A 21620-nucleotide genomic window follows, 5' to 3' on the forward strand; every position below is an offset into this window, starting at 1 on the left:
AGGTCCTCAGGTCTTGTCTCAAAGAACTGCAGCACCTCATCACACTGAGAGATATAGGGGGGCAGCTGGATCAGGGCCTGGAGAAGAGAACGGGTGAGTCAAAAGAAGGAAAAGGGGTGTCCCCACTGCCATAAGCCAGGGGTCCTCCAACTCGGCCTGGCAGCAGGATCCTGAGGCACTGGGGAGAGGTCTGTTAAAGCACAGATTGCTGGGCCCCACCCCCAGATCTCCACATTTCCTGGTGATGCTGCCGATGCTGGTGTGGGGACCGCGTGCGTGCGTGTGTGCGTGCGCACACACAGTGTACGTATATACACATATATACCGCAGACATGTTTGGACAAATAATACACATACATACTTAGACAAAATGATAAATTGTGAATTTCATGCTATGTCACTACCCTTCTCTACCACCTATACTGGATCTTGGGTGTCTACTGCATAGAAGTATCAGGCTTCATTTGAACAGCTGCCTCCCAAGGAAGATGCACGCTGCTTTCGACGTGCCTTCCTGTGCGTCCTAACGCGTGGATCTGGGTGTTGAAGTGGAGGGACTGTTTCATGATTTCGATAGAGGTCGGAAGTTCCCAGGTGAATGAGGCGGAAATATCCGGGACCTCCCACTACCCAAGGCCATGTTAATTTGCCACCTCGGCTCATCAGTTAAAGGAGCCTCAACTGCCATAAGGAGGAGGAGGAGGAGGAGGAGGAGGAGGGTGGGAGGTGCGGGGCACAGAGTGGGACCAGGCCTTTGAGGCTGGTTTATCTACCAATAGGTATTCATTCAATGAGTCGGTGGACATCTTCCTTACGCCCAGCACTGCACTGGTGTCCGTGCCAAACAGGGGAGAGTACAGGGTACGTCTGATCATGAAAGGATCCGAAACTAAGACACAGCTCTATCATAAATAAATAGCTTATTTTAACAAACATTTACTTCAGCCCCCTCTGGCCCAGGTCCTCAGGACACAGATCCGAGTCCAGTAAAGCGGTTTCACACACACACGTCATTACAGACTTCTGTGCAGGGACAGTGCCCGGGCACACGTACAGGTGACTCTGCCAGCTGTGTCTCCCCCCAGCAGAGGCTCTGGAGTGAGGCAAGATCCTGCTCTCTCCACAGAAGGCCTCAGCTCCCTGGTGCCTCTCGTGAGCCTGCCTGTCACGCTGAGTGAGTCTGGGGTGGAAAAGACGTGCCTTGTATTTTCTGTATGACGAGCCCCTAAAAGCACTCCTCCCTTCCCTGCAAAGTGATGTCCCACGCTGTTACTGGGCTATGGGGGAGAGAGGGATGGGGGTCTCCTATGTGGCATCTTCTACGGGGGACCAGGGGTGTCTTGAGCCTACGTCATTTATTTTTCAAGTTAAAAAAATTTTTTTAGTTGTGGTAAAATACACATAACCTAAAATTTACCCTCTTAACCATGTTTCGGTATGCAGTTCAGTGGCGGGAAGCGCATTCCCACGGTTGTGCAGTCACCGCCACCCGCCACCCATCTCCACGACTCATTTCATGTTGCAACTCTGTCCCCATGAAACGACGACTCCCCATTCCCCGCCACCCCCAGCCCCTGGTGACCGCCACTCTGTCTGAGTAAAGGTGACTCCTCTGGGGACCTTGTGTCAGCGGAATCACACGGATTCCTCTTTCGGTGAACAGCTTATTTCACTCAGCATAATGTGCTCTAGGTTCATCCACGCTGCAGCATGTGTCAGAATTTCCTTCCTTTTCAAGGCTGAATATATTCGATTGTATGGATTAGTTCATTCACCAATCGATGGTCACTTGGGTTGCTGACTCTAAGCCACCCCCTACCCCCAGGTGTGACCTGCCCCAGACCTAAAGTGGAAAAACCCGTGAGGTGAGTGCACGTGTTTTAATAGGGTGCCTTCCCTAACCACTGTTTACTCTCTCTCCTTCGGGGGTGAAGGATGCTGACCTAGTATTTGTAGCTCATTGATTTCTTTACTAACCTGGACATAACTTCTGCTCAGTAGCAAATCCCCAGAGACCAAGCCTTTCTAGGCCCGAGGCAGAGAGCCCACGAGGGAGACAGCAGCCACTTCCTGCCTCCCATTTCTGAGCCCCTTCTCCCTCTGGTTTGGAGCAGCAAGTATGCATTCTCCTGTCCAAGACGAGTGGCTGTGCCGGGCGCCCTGTGGGTCTCTCTTTCCTTTGAAATCCTGCAGCTCTTGCAGCTGGAACCACATAATGAAGGAGCTGATTATATGCTGGACTGTGGAGTGTTCCGCCTGCTTCGTGGGCAGAAATCTTGTGGCTCGCTCCAGACTGCAGTAACCACATCCCTCATGGTGGCTCAGCACTTGATGGCCCCCAAAGTGCAGTCGTCTGCACAGCTTCATGTACCCTGGGAGGGCTGACCCATTTCAGAGATGGGAGAATGGGCTCCGGTGAAGTGACTTAGACTTCAGAGCCCAGGACTGGCGGACTCCAGCTCCTCCGCCCCAAATCCGCAGGGGACAGCGGTATGTGGCTGTGCCTCCTGCACCTCTGCCCCATGCCTAGACAGTGCTTGAGGACCCTGACGCCTGGTCCAGAGCATTCACTGCACAAGCGATGTGAGGAAGGGGCCTGAATGTGGCCACATGGCCCTGTTTGGGGAGAGCTGGGTGGGCCCTGCAGTGGCCAGGGTCTCTGCCGAGAGGGGGCCTCGCAGGGTGCTGCTTGCTGAAATGGGCAGAGGCCCCAAATGGACCCGTGAGGCCCAAGGAAACCTCCCAACGATGCCAAGTTCTCTTTCGGTTTTGAGCAATTCCTAGGAAGTAAAAGCCAAAGCAAACCCCGAAACCATAAAATAAAGCCAAGCTCTAATAAAAGGCAGCACTAAATGCTTTGATGTTTGCCCCTTTCATTTGAAAGGACAGGCTAACAGTAAAAACATGACCCGGGGCAGAGAAATAATTCCACTTCCGAAATATTCCTGACTTGTCTTGTGTTTGGTCAGTAACGACAAAGAACCACAGTTCCAGGAAAGTTCAGTTTTGTCCTGGATAGAATCCTGGTCTTGTGGTCGATGCAGGAACGAGGGGAGAGGTGGAGCAAGCGAGTCCTGCTTGCCGAGGGTCAAGATAAAAGGTCAGACAGATCCAGCTCCTGATTCTGGCTGGGGTCACATCCATCACCCCCCTGGGCCTCGGTTTGCTCATCTGTAACCTGGAAAGAACTAACACCCGTCCTGGAGGGTTGTACTACGGAATAAGTGAGAGAGTGGCTGTAAGTTTCTAGCATATTGCCAGCTGCTTGGTAAACATTAAGTTAACCCCATGGCTTTCTGTACAGTAGCGAGTACAATAGTGAGGTGATTCTTGAGTCAGTGGGATGATTACGCTAAGTAACGATGCTCGGGCCACAGAGAAAGCTCGTGGCTCCTCAGTGCTCTTTCGATCCTCTTTAACTTCAAAAGAAAGCATGCCTTAGAGAGCTCACACTTCTCTCTCTTTATATGTTTGAAACTTTATTCTATTGGGGTAAGAACACTTAACATGAGAGTTACCCTCTTCACACATTTTTAAGTGCTCGGTTCAGCACTGTCGGCTGCTGTACGGCACACCGCCAGAGTTTATGCATCTCGTTTGACTGATTCACACGGTTGGTTAGTGATTCCCCATTCCCCGCCCCTCAAACCCCAGGACCCACCATTTTATTTCACTCTCTGATGCTACGAATCTGACTATTTTAGACCCCTTACACAAGCGGAATCACACAGTATTTGTTTTTCTGTGACTGGCTTACTTCCCTTAGCACAATGTCCTCAAGATTCATCCCCATTGTCACATAGGACAGAATTTCCTTCTTTAAAGAGGCTGAATAGTATTTTGCTCTATGCACATACCCGTTTAGGTTGTTTCCTCATCTTAGCTACAGTGAATAGGGCTGCAATTAACACGTGAGTGCTAGTTTCTGAGATTCCGATTTCAATTCTTTTGGATAAATACCCTGAAGTGGGACTGTTGCGTCATATTTTTAATTTTTTGAGGAACCTCCATACTGTTTTCTAGTGGCTGTACCAATTTGCAGTCCCAGCAGCAGTGTATGAGGGTTCCTATTTCTCCACCAACATTTGTTATGTTTTTTTTTTAAAAAAAATAATAGCTATCCTAACAGGTGCGAGGTTATATCCTAGTGTGCTTTTGATTTACATTTTCCTGATGATCAATGACACTGAACATTTTAATGTTGAGCTATATGTACCTGTTAGTCATTTATGTATCTTTTTTGGTGAAATGTCTACTCAAGTCTTTAGCTCACTTTTTAATTGGGTTATTAGTTTCTTTGCTATCGAGATATAGGAGGACTTCCTTATATATTTTAGAGATTAACTCCTTATCAGAGATATGGTTTGCAAATATTTTCTCCCATAGGTTGACTTTTCACTCTGTTGATTGTTTCCTATGCTGAGCAGGAACTTTTGAGTTTGACGTAGTCCTACTAGCTTTTTATTATTTTGTTACATGCACTCTTGATATCATGTTCAAAAAAGCATCGCCAAGAGAGTGGAAATAAATTCATGCATACAGTCAACTGATCTTCAAAAAAGGCACCAAGAAGATACAATGGTGTAAGGACAGTCTCTTCGACAAGAGGTGCTGGGAAAACTGGATATCCACGGGCGGAAGAATAAAACGGGATCCTTATTTACACTGTATGCAAAAGTCAACTCAAAATGGATTAAAGGCTTAAACATAAGACCTGAAACTAAAATTCCTCGAAGAAAACACTTCTCTAACTCGCTTCCCATGCACGGGACCAGGCTCTGCGGAGCCTCGGGCAGGCAGGCCACAGTGTGGCTGGATTTATAAACATTTATGGCACCTGATACCAGTTGTATATTATGGTTGCTATAAAATTTCCTCTACATTTTTCTAAGAAGTTCAAAAAGTAAGTTCATTTAAAGAAAAATAATAATAATACAGGTAGTGGGTGCATGGGTAAAAATCTTGAAGGGGGGTGTCAAGTGACTGGAGTCTGGGAAACTCTGTTATATTGCCTATAGTTTACTTGAAAGCTACACCTTAACGATGGATGGTTGATATCTGAAGTCCCCTCACTTTAGCAAGTAAAAGACTAATCACAAGTCCCTACTTCAGAAAAGTCTATTTCGGGGCTTGAGCTGCCTTCATCTCCCATACCCATACCATAGCCTTTATGCCCTAGCGCTAACAGTTGTTAGAAACAATTACCTTAACCGGCGAGACGTGTGGGGTTCTAGAAATTCTCTGACACTCTGGCCCTTGCATGAATGGAACTGGGCGAGCCCAGCATTGAACATCCCTCAGAATGGGGCCAGGTCTAGGATTCTGAATCCTCTGGATTCTGCCTCTTCTTGAGGATTTTACTGTCAGATCACAGTTAGGATTAGCTGATCCGGCCACTAGGACATCCTTGCATCTTGTCTCAAGGCAACTTTCATGCAAAGTGGTGTCAAACGGACAGCTGGTATTTCAGTGAGCTTACAGAACCACTTGAGAGGCCTTTTAGGGAGCTGCTCAATAATAAATGCCTGTGGGTGGGGCAGGATTTGGCCCAGTCTTGTTTCCTTTGTGCTTTCTGACAAATTGAAGTGCTTAAATTTAATGTAGTCGAATCAAATCCTTTCATGGTTGGCATTTTTTTCATCTTTGGAAATCCCTCTATTTCTAGAGATTATAAAGACCTCATCCTATTTTTATCTTCTAAACCTTTTTATTGCCTCTTAGATTTAGGTCTTTAATTTCCTTGGAAATAATTACATGTGTGGTGTGAGGTAGAAGTTAGTTCTTTTTTGTTTTTTCAAACGCGGATCCCAATTTACTAAGGAATCCAACCTTTCCGCAATGATCTGCAAAGCTGCCTTTGTCAGTAGCAAAGTATCCAAATACATACGGGATTTTTTCTGGTTTCCCTAAGTTGTTCCAATGGTTTCTCTTTCCTTGTGCCAACGCCATACTACGTTAATTACTGTAACTTTATGATAGATCTGATAGAGCAGAAGTATACATTGTAATGCACACCTGGCAGCTAGGTTTCGGGATATCTACAGCCCTTGTCTATCTTTACCTGTTGGAGACCACCAATTTCTATTAAAATAAAGCTCATAGTGACAGGTCGAATTGGCTTAAGTCAGTTTACAACAATGACATTAACAAATACCAAATGCTACGGAAAGCCCAGGCAGTCTGCAAAAGACTTCGCAGACCTTGTGACAAAAGGGATAGTTTCATCTCCTTCCAGGAGGGCAGTTAGTTCCCTTGAAGCCAAGCCCAGGAAACTTGGCCCAAACCAAAATCCCAAAATATCCACTCTGCTTCTTACGCTGCATCCATAGCCAGGGGCTGTAACTTCCATGTGGCTCATAGAACATAAGCAGTTTCTTCCCCAGTTTCTTAATCCGGGCGAATTCATGATCTTTGTATGGTTCCCAGCATCGGCCAGATGCAGGCAGTTGCTGTTATCCCGTATGGCTTCGGCATTAATGTCCTCCCTCCCCTGTCCCCAAAGCAAGTGTCCAAGAGCTTGTCAAGCCCTGGGCGTGAGGAACTTTTGACTCTGGAAAAAAGATGGGTGGGCTGGGAAGAAGCAGGACAGCACATTTCGGGCTGAGAGACAACAGTTTCTGGGGGAGATGTCAGCTGGAACTTCCTAGCTGGTCAAGGTGACCCTGAGAGTTCAAAGTTGTTGCCAAAAGGACTTGAGACAAAGGAATTTTAGGCTTTAGAGGTCTGGAAAGGGACAAAGAGGAGAAGATCGGCACTTTCCTCTCAGAGCTGGTGACAGGAGTAGAGTCTTTGTGCCTGAGTGTACCTACCTCTATGAAATACGTGCTCGACTATTTCAGCCTCTTGAATTTTCACTTTCTTAGAGAGGCCATGAGTGACATGTGAGTGCTGAGGCTGAAAAGGCCTGGGTTCAACTCTCAAACCGCCAATATTGTCACTGCGAGTAACTCCACTGGGCCTCCATTTCCTCATCTACACAACGGGAATGATAAAACCCACTTCCCAAGGTTACTGGGGAGATGAGATGAGGTCATGTCTGGCAAAGAGGATCTGCTCGATCAGTAGTGATTTTATGCTCTTCCATGATGTCCCCACACTTCCTGCTATCTATCTATCTATCTATCTATCTATCTATCTATCTATCTATCTATCTATCTATCTATATGCCTACAGCACCTGGTCTTCCTAGGTGGTCTCCCATCCAAGTACTAACTAGGCCCGACCCTGCTTAGCTTCCGAGATGAGATGGCTTGTTCGGGGTGGCGTGGCTGTAGACCTGCCTGCCCTTTAAATTTTAGATTCACTGAAGTATAATTTATGTACCATAAATTCACCTGTTATAAGAATACAATTCAATGATATTTAATCAGTAACAGAGTTGTGCAACCATCACCACTGTCTAGTTTTAGAACTTTTCCATCACCCCAAAAATTTCCCCCCCACCTAATCCCCACTTCCACTGCCTCCAGGCCCAGAAAACCGCTGATCTGTTTTCTATTTCTATAAATTTGCCTTTTCTGCACATTTCATATGAATGGAATCATACAATATTATAGTCTTTTGCATCTGCTTCTTTCATGTAGCAGCATGTTTTTGAGATTCATCCACATTGCAACATTTATCAGTATTTCACTGCATTTTATCATCGAATAATAGTCTATTGTATGACTATTGCACATGTCATCTATTTGCCTGATGGACATTCGGAGTGCTTCCCATTTGGGACTATTATGAATTAATACTGTTATGAACATGTGCATCCATATCTTTGTGTGGGCATAAGTTTTCAATTCTCTTGAGTACATACCTAAGAATGGTCATGTAATCAATGTCCTTTTTGAAGAAACTGCCGACCTATTTTCCAAAGTAGCTTCCCAGCACATCGGAATGAGGACTCCAGTTTCTTCACATCTTCACTGACTCTCGGTCCTGTCTTGCTGGTCACAGCTGTTCTAGTGGCTGAACAGGCATCTCGTCACGGTGTTATTTGGCATCGCCCTCACGATTAATGATGCTGAATCCCCTTTCCATGTGCTTATGAACCACTGTATATCTTCCTGGGGGAAATTTCTATTGAAATCTTATCTATGTTTAAGCTGGGCTATCTCTTTAATACTAAGTTCTAAGAGTTCTTTAGACAGTCTCCATATAAGTTCTTTATCAGATACATGATTTACGAATATTTTCTCCTAATCTGTGGAATGTCTTTTCATTTTCTGCATAGTGTCAAAGTACAGAAGTTTCTAAGTTTATTGAAGTCAAATTTATCAATTTTTCTCTGAGTGTCTGCCATATCTAAGAACTCTTTGCCTAACGAATGTCATGATTTTCTCCTATGTTCTCTTCTAGAAGTTTTATATTTTAGCTCTTATGTTTAGGTTTATGATCCACTTTGAGTTGATTTTTTTGTGCATGGTGTGCAGTAAGGGTCCACCTTAAAAAAATTTTTTTTTGCATATGGATGTTCTATTAATCCACATTGTGTTACGTTCGTTAAAAAGATTATCCTTTCCTTTTGAATTTCTTGGTAGCTTGTTGAAAACCAAATGCCTACAGATTTGTAAGAATTTATTTCTAGACTCTCAGGTCTGCTCCACTGACCTGTATGTCGATCCTTATGCTAGTACACACTGTCTTAATTACTGTAGCTTTGTAGGAAGTTTTGAAACTGGGTAGCACGAACCCTGAAATTTTGTTCTTTTTCAAAATTGTTTTGGCTATTTTGGGAACCTTGCATTTCCCCACACACTTTAGGATCAATTTGTTAATTTCTACCAAAAAAAAAAAAAAAAGCCTACTAGGATTTTGACAAAGATTGTACTGACTCTGTAGATCAATTAGGGGAGAAATGCCATTTTAACACTATTGAGTCTTCCATTCCACGAGAACAGAAAGTCTCTTCATTAATTAAGGGCTTCTTTTTCATTTCTCCCAGTGATGTTCTACAGTTTCAGAGTACAAACCTTACACTTCTTTTACTAATTTATTTCTAAGTATTTGATCCTTTTTAATGCTACTGTGTATAGAATTATTTTCTTAATTTTACTTCTGGGTTGTCTCTTACTAGTGTATAGGGAAATACAATTGATTTTTGTACATTGATCTTGTACTCTGTGATCTTACTAAACTCGTTTATTAGTTCTGGTAGGTTTCCTGGGAGATGCCCTTATGATTTAGTACAATGGAATCACGTCATCTGCGAATCAAGGCAGTTTTACTTCCTACTTTCCAAAGCTGTGTGCCTTCCATTCCATTTTCTTGCCTGCTTATCCAGGCTAGAACTTCAAATGCAGAACGGAAGTGACAAGCAAATACACTTGCTTCGTTCCTGATCTAAGGGGAAGAAAGCACTCATTGCTCCATTTTTAGGGCATTTCTTGCTATTCCTACCCTTCTCCCTCAGAACCGCTAGTAATTTTAAGTTACAAAAATAAATACTAAAGATAAGGGAAGCTAAACAAACTAAAAAAATATGCTTCGTTCTCTAGCACGGCCTCGACGCAAACATAGTAGAACCAAAAGGCAGGCCCCTCGTTGTTTAAAACAGTCACGAGATTGGAAGACCACCGCTCTGTCCAACAACAGGGGCTGGATGAATAATTTTTGGGTGATGCACGCGCGGTGGAATACTATGCAGCCATTAAAAATAGTCTCGAAAAGATTTTTGTAATAGCGTGGGGAAATTCTTACATGACAATAAATAAGAGAAAGAGCAACAAAAAGAACACAGATGGGATGGCCTCGACACCATAAAGAAACGCATGCAGAGAGGAAAGAAAGATGTAAAAACCTTCATAACTATTGCTCCTGAGCTGAAGGATTATTGGTGATTATTTTTTCTAATTTCTTTATATTTCTTTCAACTGTACAGATTTTTCACAATGAGCACCTTGTAGCCAGAAAAAGAAAAGGAAGAAAAACCTACCCACAGGGCAGACATGAGACACTGGGAGGTGCTGGCATTTTTCAGACTTACCTTACAGTATTCATCAATTGGTATCAGGCGTTTGACGGCCACGTCCCGGATGTGGCTTCTTCGGAAGAGGATTTTGCCTGCAGAAAATGACAGTGCACACAGCATTGTCAGAAAGCAGTGACAAGCTCTCGGGAAGCTGGAGGGTGTGATGTGGATGTAGCTGGTACGCCTGAGTGGTACCCAAATTCCTGGCTGCTATCGATATTTCCTGTCGAATGTCTATAGGGCCTGAATGACCTCATGCATGGTCCTCCAAAGCCCTGCTCACAGCTCTAGCGCAAGGGCTGGAGGAAGTGGGATCCATGGATACGTTTCAATGAGTTAAGGGAGGCTGGAACCAGTCTGTGGAAGGAAGGGGCTCCCACCGATGAAGAAGGAAGGGGAGACCTGACGATCTGAGGTCCCCCAGCCAACTCTAGGATTCTCAGGCTGGCTGGGCAGAATAGGGGACACTCACGATATGTCCTAATCTAACAGTTCAGTCTCCTTTCCTCCTCTTTTCCTCTTATACCTTCTATTCTAGTCTTTTGTTCTCAAAATGCTCCACGCTCTCTCATGATCCTGTGCCTTTCCCTCTGCCTGGAATATGCTCCGCATCCAACCTCATCCACCATGCTTTTTGGGAAACTCATACTCACTTCGAACAGGTTAAGAGTTCCTGTCTTCAGCGAGGCCCTGGGCCATTCTGAGGGTTGCCTCTTACTGACTGTGCCTTGGGAAGTGCATTTATTTCTCACGGCCTGTCTCCTGTCTCTCTGTAAAACGGGAGAGCAGCCCCTACCCCTTCACAGCAATCTCCATGACATACCCAACACAAGGCTTAGTCCTAGGTGCTTGCAACGGGTTAATGACTTTGTGTTTTACACAAGTTAGATGATGCCACATTATACTCTGCAATGAAGGGCACATGTCTCTTCTTAACCCCCAGCTTGGTGTCTTGAGCCTTGTCTCTCTACTACTGGCTAATTTGTCACTTATCCACAGGCCATGGGGCAGGACCATGTGCTCAGCACATCCGTGGCTGGTGCCTCCCAGGTGACAGGCGGATGGGGCAGCAGCCCCCTTGTCTGCGCCGGATATGAAGTGTGAGTTATGGGAAAGGAGGGCGTGCGAGCCTGCAGCCATCCCTCGCCGGCTGGTCAGCCTGCCTGGGGTGGAAAGAGTGCTCAGTGGAAGGAACAGCCCTTGGTGGGAACGAGCAGGCTTTTGTTTTCCACAGTGGAGGGAGGCCAAACTGTAATTTTTAATTTTCAAGCCACATCCTCTGCCAAGTTGGCTTCCCCAGCTCTTGCTGGGGTGGAAAATTGCACAGGGAGGCTCTCCCTTCCCCCTGCCTTTGTGCTAACAGGAGACTTGCTGTTGTTCTGCTGACGTGGCAGTCTTGGCAGCAAAGTGGCCCCTGGGAGAGGGGGTATTCCTCCCGCGGGTCCCTGCCCTTGGCCTTGAGGAAAAGCTAAGAGAGACTGAGAAGGTGCTCTGGGAGTCCTGGGACCCAGCGGGACCTCTCCAAGCTTCATGGGGGTGCCCTGAGCAGGGAAATTGGGACTGAGATCCTGAGGACAGCATTTTCATGCATTTGTGGGTGGAAAAGGATTACGTAACCATGAAAGCGTCCGGGGGCTTGGGAGAGGGTCGGCTCAAGGGCCTCCGCGGCCCGGGAAGTTTTCCACAGCTGGTTTAGCCTTTCATCCAGTAGAAAGGGAGGGTTCTAACTCACTGCCTTTCTTTTCCTTAAGAAAAACCTACATTTAGAGCCCAGTTCAACTTGAATATCCAGACTGACCATTTAAGTACGACTCCAAGACATGCAATACCAAGAGATTCCAAAGGAATGTCATGGGACTCTGCTTCTGCCGTTGTGAGAACCTACTGTGTGCCAGGGAGAGAAGCTTGTGAAGCAGGGGTCATGTCCCATTTTATAGCTGTGGAAACTGAGGCTCAGGGGGGAGGGCGGGGTGGATGTCATCCGCTTGAGGTCACAGGACTGGGTCTGACTCCCAAGCACATGCTCTGGAGAAGTGACATCTGGCTGCTGGCAGCTGGCACTCCGGTTTTTCTCCAATAGGAAAAAATATTCCATTGCGACTGTACACTTTCCTCGCTAAAGAACTGAAAACATTAGCTTTTTTTTAGGCAAATGATCCTCCCAGTGGATGGAGGCCGTGCAAACATTTCTACGCTGTCTCTAGACCCATTCGACAATGCCACCATCTGGAAGAGCCCACTCACGTGCCGACGGCAGAAGCCCGGAGTGGGGGAGGGGAGACTGGGCTCCCGTGTGACCTGAGGCGTCTCCCCCATCACTGGGCCAGCCCCCTTCTCTGCAGAATGAAAAAGATCTGAAGAGCCTGTCGAGCTCTAAATACTTGTGATTTAGAGTGATTGTCGATCTGTTGATTATCTGTACATAAAACATAACAGTAAGTGCTTGATTGCTGCTAGTTCTGTGCCAGGTACTTACTGAACTCTATCATTTAAGCACCATTATTATCTCCAATTTACAAATGAAGAAATAAAAGTCAGCGTGCTGAGACACTCCACCCACGACAAGAGAGTAGATAAGTGGGGGCGCTGGGATTCGAACCCAGGCTGCCTGACTGCAGGCATGAATTTTGGGGCCAGCCATAGCTGTGCCTCAATCCCAGCTCTGCCATTTGTGCAAGTGATTATAATTTCTCTGAGCTCGATTTCTGCATCTGTGAAATGAGCACAGGAATTAATGTCCACCCTGCAGGGTCATCGGGGGACTGGATGAGGAAATGGATGGAAAGCACTTAGCCCCGTGACTGGCCCGCAGCAGACAGCTAATCAGTGTTAGCGGCTATTACTTGAGGCCCTGATACTGGTTTGGGTAGCCCACTTTTTGAGCTGAAGCCTTGATGCTACTCCATTGGTAAGGAAAAAAAATGGGGTGTGGGGCATTGGGAAGGGGACACAGAATGCCCCGAGAACAAGGACTAACCATTACTGCATTATCTCCTCCATGGTGCCTGGAGTGGCGCCTGGCACTCAGAAAGTGCTTGGTAGCTGTGGTCAGAAGGCAGGCAGGCCCCCTCAGAGATGTCCCACCTAATCCCCAGAGCCTGTGACTAAGGTGTCATGGCACTACTGGGATTCTGTTACGTTATATGCCATGGTTGACTTTAAGAGAGGAAGATTATCCTGCATTAGCCAGGTGGGTACAGCATAATCACACGAGCCCTTCAAAGCAGATAGCTTTCTCCAACTGGTGGCAGAAGACATCTGAAGCAGAAAGAAGATTCGGTGCCTCATTGTCAGCCCAAAGATGGAAGGGCCGCATGAGGAAGAATGCAGGCAGCCTCTGGAAGCCCCAGCTGACGGCCGGCAAGGAAAACAGGCTTCTCGGTTCTAGAGCAGCAAGGAACTGAATTCTGCCAACAACCTGAGTAAGGCTGGGAGTAGATTCCTCCTCAGATCCTCCAGATAAGATGCCAACCTGGCCGAGACCTTGACCTCAGCCTAAGCAGAGCACCCAGCTGAGTCCGCCTGGACTTCTAACCAACAGAATTGTGAGACAACGGGTGCTGTTTTAAGCCACTAAACTGGTGGCGATTTGTTATACAACAACAGAAAACTAAAGCCGTAATAACAGACGCCGCTCATTACAAAACTTTATGAGTGCCAATTATTCCCATTGTAGAGGTAGGAGAAACTGCAGCTCCCAGAGGTGAAGTGTCTTGCCTAAGCCAGTAAATAATGGTGTGGCATGTACCCTAAGGCACATACTCTTAGCCACTCATTTTTATAGATGACTGAGATTCTGGGCATTGGGACAATGCCGCCAGGAGGACAAGCCAAGAGAGCCAGGAGCCACACTGGACACACCCCACAGGCCCCATCTCAGAGCACGGGTCTCACCTACCTGGCAGGAAGGGAATGATCCGCTGTTTGGGGTCCTTCTGTCCCCCTTCCATGGGAAATTTGTCCAACATCTGCATCTGCGATGGGGAGAGAATACCAAAAAAAATACGATAAATGCGTCTCTGACATTTAAAAGAATTATGTGAAATACGTGATTGGATATCCAGAAGCTCACTTTCGTTCAGCTTTTCAGAAACCCCATCTAATTGGGAAGGCAATGTCAGTGTGACCTAGGATCTCCGTGAAAACAGTTCTTTATGTCCACAGCTGCCAGATCTGTGAAGGCTTGGAGCAGGGAGAGACCATTCTCAGTTTTCCTAGGGGTCTCCAGCCACAGGACCTGAAATGTGACTAATGCCCCCCCCCAAGGGAGATCATTCTGTTTTCCAAAAGTTGCCAGGTTGTGTCCAGGAACAAACCACTGAGACGCAATCAATCTGGTTGGGTCTATGCCTCTGAGAGCATCACAGTCCCCTGCCCCGCTATGAAATCCCTAGCTTGGATTGACAGACAGCTCTGTGCCGGGCTCTGTGCTGGGACATGACATAAAGTATATAAGAGCATGGCACAGAGACTCCCAGTTTAGAGAGGAGACCGAAAAGATAACTGACCATTGCAGGGCGGTGTAGGAAGCACCGTGAGAGGTGGGTGTGGGCTGCCGTGGGACAGAGGGGCAACGGGGACAGGACACGCAAAAGAAACACCTTTAGCAGTGCAATAAACGCCTCTCTGACCTTTTAAGGAATGAGTGTGAAATATCTGATTTCATATACGAAACCACAGAGATCCGCTCCTTGTGGTCTTGGGGAGATGACACAGCTTGGCCCTCATCTGGAAGTTGGCCATAATGATAGCAACCTGCACAGTCACTTTATGGATTAAAAGCTGGGCTGTGGAGTCATTATGCTGTCACTGGATTTCTGGGTCTTCTCCTGAGCAAGTGGTCGATTAGAACCTCCCCTCACCCTTGAAGTGGATGTGGCCAATTAAATGTGAACAGAGGAGACCCACGTCACCCAGGGTAAGAAGAGTTATGACTGGTGTGTGATTCACCCCTCTCCATTTCCGCCTGCCATGGTGACCGGCCACACTCCGAACAGTGGCTTCTCTGCCAGTGACGGTCCGGGAGTGAGGGTCCAGAGTCCACACAATCCTTGATGGACGTGTAACCAGAGTGAGAAATAAATCCTTATTGTATATCGACACTATTTCAAAGGGAATATCCTAACCCATCTCGACTGGTCCATGGGCCCAGAATTCAAACAGAGGGTAAGGGCGTCTTGAGCCTCCAGAAGCGATGGCTGGAATGTGAAAAGCCCACCCATCATTTCGCCTCAAGGAGAAAGCCACCCTGGCACTCAAGATGTGTCCCTCTGATAGAATGAAAGAAGCTTCAGAGAGCCTGGCAGGAATCAGCAGAGAGACAGCGAAGGCATTTGGGGAGGAGAGGACCTGAGGCAGATGAGAAGAGAAACATGCGTATATGCCGAGCATGACCTGGCTTCTTCAGACACGTTCTCTCGCTAAATCCTCAGTGTATTCCTTCAAGGAAGACGTTACCATCCAGGAAACCAAAGCCCAGAGAAGTGAGGAGACGTGCCATGGGCCTGCAGGCAGCGCGGGGTGGGGCCGGAGACAAAGCCCATGGGCTTTTCTCTGCAATCGCATCTTCCACCTCGGAGATGCCACCAAGACACTCAAACAGGATCGCTCCTTGGCGTTCGGGATACAGGGCCATTGACGCAGGCTGGAGCTCCTGCCTGGTCCGTGCTGTTTTACGTGGTACCCTGGGTAGGGAGTCAGCCTCAGCGCAGCCGGCACCCTGAAAGGTTGCCCTTGGAGGCTGTGGATTCCCTCCCACTCTGTGCCGTGTGGCGAAGGGGAAATGCTAGATCATTCAGCAACGGGTGAGGCCACAGTGGGCCTCGCCGGAAAAGTCAGGCTTCCTTTTTTAAATCCAGGAGCTTTTTAAACACCAGTACATAGCAGGTACTCAATAAAAACTGACTAAAGCAATGAATACAACTGAGTGAATTTTTTTTGGGAGGGGGGGCAGCTACAAGAGATGTTTACCAAGACCCCTGATTGATAACACTCACATTACTGACATTAAATGAGTCACTACTACTGACATTTGTTTGGCAGCTGACAGTTAACAAGCCTTCCCACACACACAATTTTATCATAATACACGATCCCGATGTCACAGATGGGAAAACGGGACAGTGCACTGCCTGACGTCACACAGCTAAGTGGTGGACCAGCCAGTTCAAGCATCTTATTCTAAATCCCATCCTCTCTCTCTAAGACCACTCTCTTAGGCAGCATCGGAGCGTCATGCGAACATGAAAAATCAGGGCAAGATGAGGAAAGCTGAATCTCCCATACACCAACGAACAGCTCGCTTTCTTTTTAAAAGCAGGACAATTAACCAGTCTCAGCTATAGAGGGTTTTAGGGATTTGTAGATTTTGTCTAACATTATGTTCTCCCCACCACCCCCCTCAATTGTATTTAAGACGATGAAAGGGAACTTTTTTTTTTTAAAGTACGTACCAGTAATCCATCCACCCTACCATGCCTGTGTCCATTCTCCAGGGTCCCCATCGGGCCCTGCTGAGTGCACACACCAGCTAAGAGCCCCGCCCAGTGCTGTAGTTCAGATCTCCCTGTGGTCTTCACTGCTCTGTCCTAAGTTACTCTCACCCTTTGTTCGGACTTGCTTTTACCCAGATAACTGTGGCCTAAAGAGTGAATGTGTGTGTGTGTGTGGGGCGGGGGGGAGGGTGTCTCCCCAGGTGTTGTTAATTTGAGGCAGCAGACCTGGGTTTAATGCTGCAAAGCCTAACCACAGATATTTTACCTCTGGGGACCAGACAGCCCTAAGTTTAATCTCAATGCTTCCTCATGCCAGCTATGTGTCCTTGGCTGGGTACCTTGCCCACTGAGTCTGATTGACCATATGTAGAATGAGGAACATGCTGGGTAGGGGGGCTGTGTAAATGAACACTGAGTAGGGACTTTCTGGGGACACCCTAGGTGCTCAACAAGAACCCCCGATCCCCACCCCTTGTACTCTGCTCACAATGAATATCTTATTCTGGAAACTATTTAGCAATCATTTTTAGTCATTTGTGAGGCTGTGTGGGTTTTTTAAAATTATTATTGCATTAAGTATACACAGCATAAAACTGATTATCTCGACCATTTTAAGTGTACAGTTAAGTGGCATTAAGTACGTTCACGATGTTGTGCAATCCTCACCACAATCCATGTCCAGAACCTCTCTGTCATTCGAAACTGAAACTCTGTATCCATTAAATACTAACCCCTCACGCTCCTTCCCAGTCCTCGGGAACCACCATTCCACTTTCTATCTCTATCAACCTGACTCTTCTAGGCATCAGAGACAAGTGGAATCATACAGTATTTGTTCTTTCTGGCTGCCTTATTGTACTTAGCATATCTTCAAGGTTCATCCATGTTGTATTGTGTGTCTGAATTTCCTCCTTTCTGAGGCTGAATAATATTCCATTATGAGACTGTTTTAAGGTTGGCAAAACTCCTCAGACTATCCGAGTGCCCTCGGTGGCCAGCGCTGGTCTGTCTAATGGAATTTTCTGCAGACTACGCTGTCCCTTTATGGTAGCCACCAGCCCTAGGTGGCTACTGAGCACTTTAAATGTGTCTCTTGAGACTGAGGAACTCAACTTTTAATTTTATTTCATTTTAATTAATTTAAATAGTCTCACATGACTAATGGTCACCATACTGAACATCACAGGACTGGATTATGTTACTCATCCTCCAGTCTTAGCCATGTCCCGTTTTACTTCATATCCTTCATCATCCTATCAATGGTAACTGCTAGTCACAAGGACAGGAGATCAGAGGCCTGGGAGCTATTTATTTTGCTTTTGGTCTTAGTGTGTCCAGGTTCATGGGCCACAAGCTGCTTCTATCCAGGGAACTGTCACCCTGGGCACCCGCCGGCTTTGAAGCAGACAGGGAGCACTGTGGATCCTCCACGGGGCTCCCACGCAGGCCGTCTGCAGCAGCAGGACCAGAGGCATGCTGGGCAAACTCCCGTCACAGACATTATCCTTGGAAACTTGAAAATTCACACCGCCTCACCCGGATAGGAGAAGGAAGAAGTGCTCGGGGTGAGGAGGAAAGTGAGTCAGTCTGGGGGGTGGGCAGGGAGACGGAGCCACGTCAGGCTGCCACATCACAAGTCTCCAGCAGGAATGAGAGAACACTCCATCAGCAGTTTTCTAGACATCGGCTTGTGGCGGAGGGAAAGGAGACATGCTGTCCAAGGCAAATACCATGGAAGCTGGCGTGGAGGTCCGCACGTGGTTTGTGTTAGCGGTGGACCGGACTTGGAGGGGCTGACTCCCTGTTTCACAAAAGCCTGTGTCCCAGAATAGCCAAAAGCGGGCTGTGGAGAAGGGCTGGAGTGACTGTCTCATGCAGCTGCTGGCTGGCGGGAAGTCACATGGTCCTCGAAGACAGACGTGACAATGTACCTGGGCCTCCTCTACGATACGCAGTGGGTTGTCTTTGGAGATTCTGTCCCCTTGATGAGCTAGTTGGTCTAAATGTTGGCATGCCCTGGCATCCTGATGGCCATGCCACATGGAGCCCGTGTCCCTCTCTCTAGTCCTCCGATCTTTACTGCACCTGCCCAGGCTAGGTCAGCACTGTCTCAGCCCGAGCCCCTTATCGGTCTGCCTGCCCTCTGGCCTGCCCCACCACCTTCTCACTGGTACGTGGAGGGTACTTGGTAGATATCTGTGCACAGAATGAATGAATCACTGAATGAACAAAAGTGGTTAACTGGTTTGGTCAGCCACTGTCTAGAAGAGAAGAAATTATGTGCAGGTGACAGCAACAGGACCTGGACTGGGGTTCGTGCATAACCCACACAACATTGCCTCTTTCTATTTTGCAAATTAAGAATTGCCTACTGTGGGGAAAAGGCCATCACTGTATTTTCTCAACTACATACCATCGATATGGCAACAGCCTTTCCGCCCAAAGGGAAAATATTCCATTAAGTGTGTACGACACGTGGGAGGTAACGACCCATTGTCACAAGACAACGTCTGGGGAAAAGTGTGTGTCTGGGGGCCGGGCAAAGACACAGCGGGATAAATATGATTAGTGCAGTCCTAGCGGGTATGTTGGCTAGGGTCTCACTGGGAAGCCTTCCCGGCTGGGCAAGGCCTGCCTGGGGGGTGACAACGCTTCAGCTCTGCCACTTGCTCGCAGCAAAGACGACAGAACACACTCCCTTCCCTCTGGCTTCGGCGGTGGAGAGTGGGGGCTTCTGGGCAGGCAGGCCCCAAAGCTCATACGAGCACTTGGGTTGTTAAACTCTCAGAGCGGGGACAGGTCAGTCCTATGTCAATCGAAATCGGAAACAAATGATTTCTGCTGAGCGACCTGGAACCGCCTCCCCCATCTCTGGATCTCAGTTCCCTTCTCTCGGGAGAAACGAAGGCGCCAATCAAGATGTTGCCTCCAGCTTGCCGTCAGCTTGGTGACTTGGTGTGTCTAGGAAACGGCTCCTCCCGGAAGAAGCCATCCCCTCTGGATCCGCACGGCACGCAGTGTTCCTGCTTACAGGACACATGTGGCTGGCGCTTCTCCCGAGAGCTCCCTGCCAGGCAGAGTGGTCCAGCTGGCTCCGAACCCCAACTGTTGGAATTCTGCAAGATGCCCAGCCACAAGCCCTGCTCCCTCCCGCCGCTGCGCCCCCCACACTGACTGGGGATTCCTCCCCACGGGATGCTCCCGCTCCCCCCACAACTTTGGCAGCAGGCCAACTCCTTACTTACTGTCAGGACTCTGCTGAGATGGCACCTCCTCCAGGAAGCAAGCCTGCTTGAGCTCTCTAGGTGGGACAGGGTCCCTTTCTGAACACATGGGGGTCCGGCTCAGCAAACGTTTAACTGTGCTTTTATGGTGAAGGAAGTCCTGGCTCCAGTGACAGCCATGACCCTCAGCCTGGGGGCCACAATGAACCAGTGGGAAAACTCAGAAGGCAAAATATGCATGGCACAGGGTAAGGTGGATCCCTCACACACCCGAGTCCAGTTTGTGACGGGCTCGTGTCCTGCTCAGAAAGGTCCTCTGTAAAATAGTCTGCCCGCAGGGAGGTGACAAATGGGCCTTCAACAGGGAGCGCTCGGCAGAACTCTAGCAGGCAAATCTATCTTATTAGAGATGGGACTCGAACGCAGTACCGGACCCCAAGGAGGTCATGGGGTGCAGCAGTCAGGAGCAGAGCTTTCAGGCTCGGCCAGACCTGGGCTTGAATCCCAGCCATGCTGCTCTCTGGGCAGGTGACCCTGCCCCTCCGAGCTTCAGGTGTCCCGTCGGTGACACGGACACAGCCCCGACTTCATGCTCGCGAGTGAGAACTAAGGGAGATGGCGTATGAGACAGGAGCCTGCTGCGGTTCAGTGACCGCTGTCAGTGCTAGCGTGACATCGCCCAGCCACGCCACACTTCCTCTGGGCACTGCCCTCGGCTCTACGGTGTGCCAGTCGTCCCTGGTGTCCCGCTCAGACGCCACCTCCCTCTGCCACACTCTGACAGACCCTCTCCAGTGTGGACCCAGGCTAGGGCAGAAAGGGGGCGGTGCAGGGACGCAGAGGGTCCTGCCCCAGGCCGCACGGGTGGTGAGCGAGCTGGCTGGGACCTGACGCCAGGCCTGCTCATTGCCAGCCCAGGGCTCTATCACCTGCACCCTCGTGTGGATGAGACACACGGCCAGATGTCGACCAGGGGTGGCGGGCCTGACCACCAGGGACCAGCTTTCCTAAGACAAGAGAGTTAGGAAATCGATCGGAAGGTGCAGTCACAAAGGACACCTTCCTGCTAGGGACTGCGAGTCTCTTTCCGCACAAAGGAGCCCGAGTCACGCTCCTTCCTTCTCCTGCAGGCAGCCTCTCTGCAGACTGTTTCTTCTACCTAAATGTCCAACCCCCACCGGAGGGGACATTTACCGTTTTCTGTCACCTACGGGCGATTTCCCCCTCTTTGGGGAAATGGCAGCAATTCTCTGCTATTCTCTGAAATGGCAGCAATTCTCTGATTTCTTCCGGGGAATCTTCTCTCTGTCAGTCTACACACGCTGGCATGGTGCTGAGTCTACTCCGGTCCCTGTGCTGGCCCAAGATGAACCAATGGGATTTTTGCATAAATGGCTGGGGTGTTGTCTCTTCTCTGAAGTTGGACCTGTGGCCGCCACCGTACCAGACAATATCCTGCCTGGACATGGAGAGAAAGTCACGAAGTGGAGAAAGGCAGGTCCTCAGTGATACTAAGGCCCCCTAGATCCAGCCCTACCTGAAGCCAGGCACCCTTTGTCTCTCCGTTAAATTTAGCTAATCAATGTTCTTTTTGCATAATCCATCTCGGCTGAGTTTCTGTCATCTGCAACTGAAAGAGTTCCTACGAAAACAAGAGCTCATGGCCAGAAAGTGGCAGCATCTGGACCGCAGCCCAGGATTTAACCACTCTATTAAACTGGCATCATCTCCTACTCTGACCCCAGCCAGTGCCCTGCACCAGCCTCCACCCACCGGTAATCCCAACGGCTCACATTTGCTCAGGGCTTGATGGCCCAGAAACTGCTCTCACACACACGATCGCTTTTTTTAAAAAAAGGAAACATACGTCATATACCATAAAATTCACCCTTTTAAAGAATATCATTTAGTGGTTTTTCGTGTATGCACAAGGTTGTGCAA

At 48.2% G+C, this 21620-nt stretch overlaps 1 protein-coding gene across 1 annotated transcript in view; it reads right to left on the bottom strand.

Annotated features, from left to right (window-relative positions):
• The window catches only part of SH3PXD2B (SH3 and PX domains 2B), an 82329-nt gene that overhangs the window by 30705 nt on the left and 30004 nt on the right, over positions 1-21620 (bottom strand). The window contains exons 3-5 of the mRNA XM_039876357.1: positions 13860-13935; positions 9977-10053; positions 3-77 (exon numbers count right to left, since the gene is read on the bottom strand). Coding sequence (XP_039732291.1) covers positions 3-77; positions 9977-10053; positions 13860-13935 — 228 coding nt within the window. The remainder of the gene's footprint in view (positions 1-2; positions 78-9976; positions 10054-13859; positions 13936-21620) is intronic.

Source organism: Pteropus medius, unplaced genomic scaffold (genome assembly GCF_902729225.1).
Source record: "Pteropus medius unplaced genomic scaffold, Ma_sr-lr_union100, whole genome shotgun sequence".
Lineage (NCBI taxonomy): Eukaryota > Metazoa > Chordata > Mammalia > Chiroptera > Pteropodidae > Pteropus > Pteropus medius.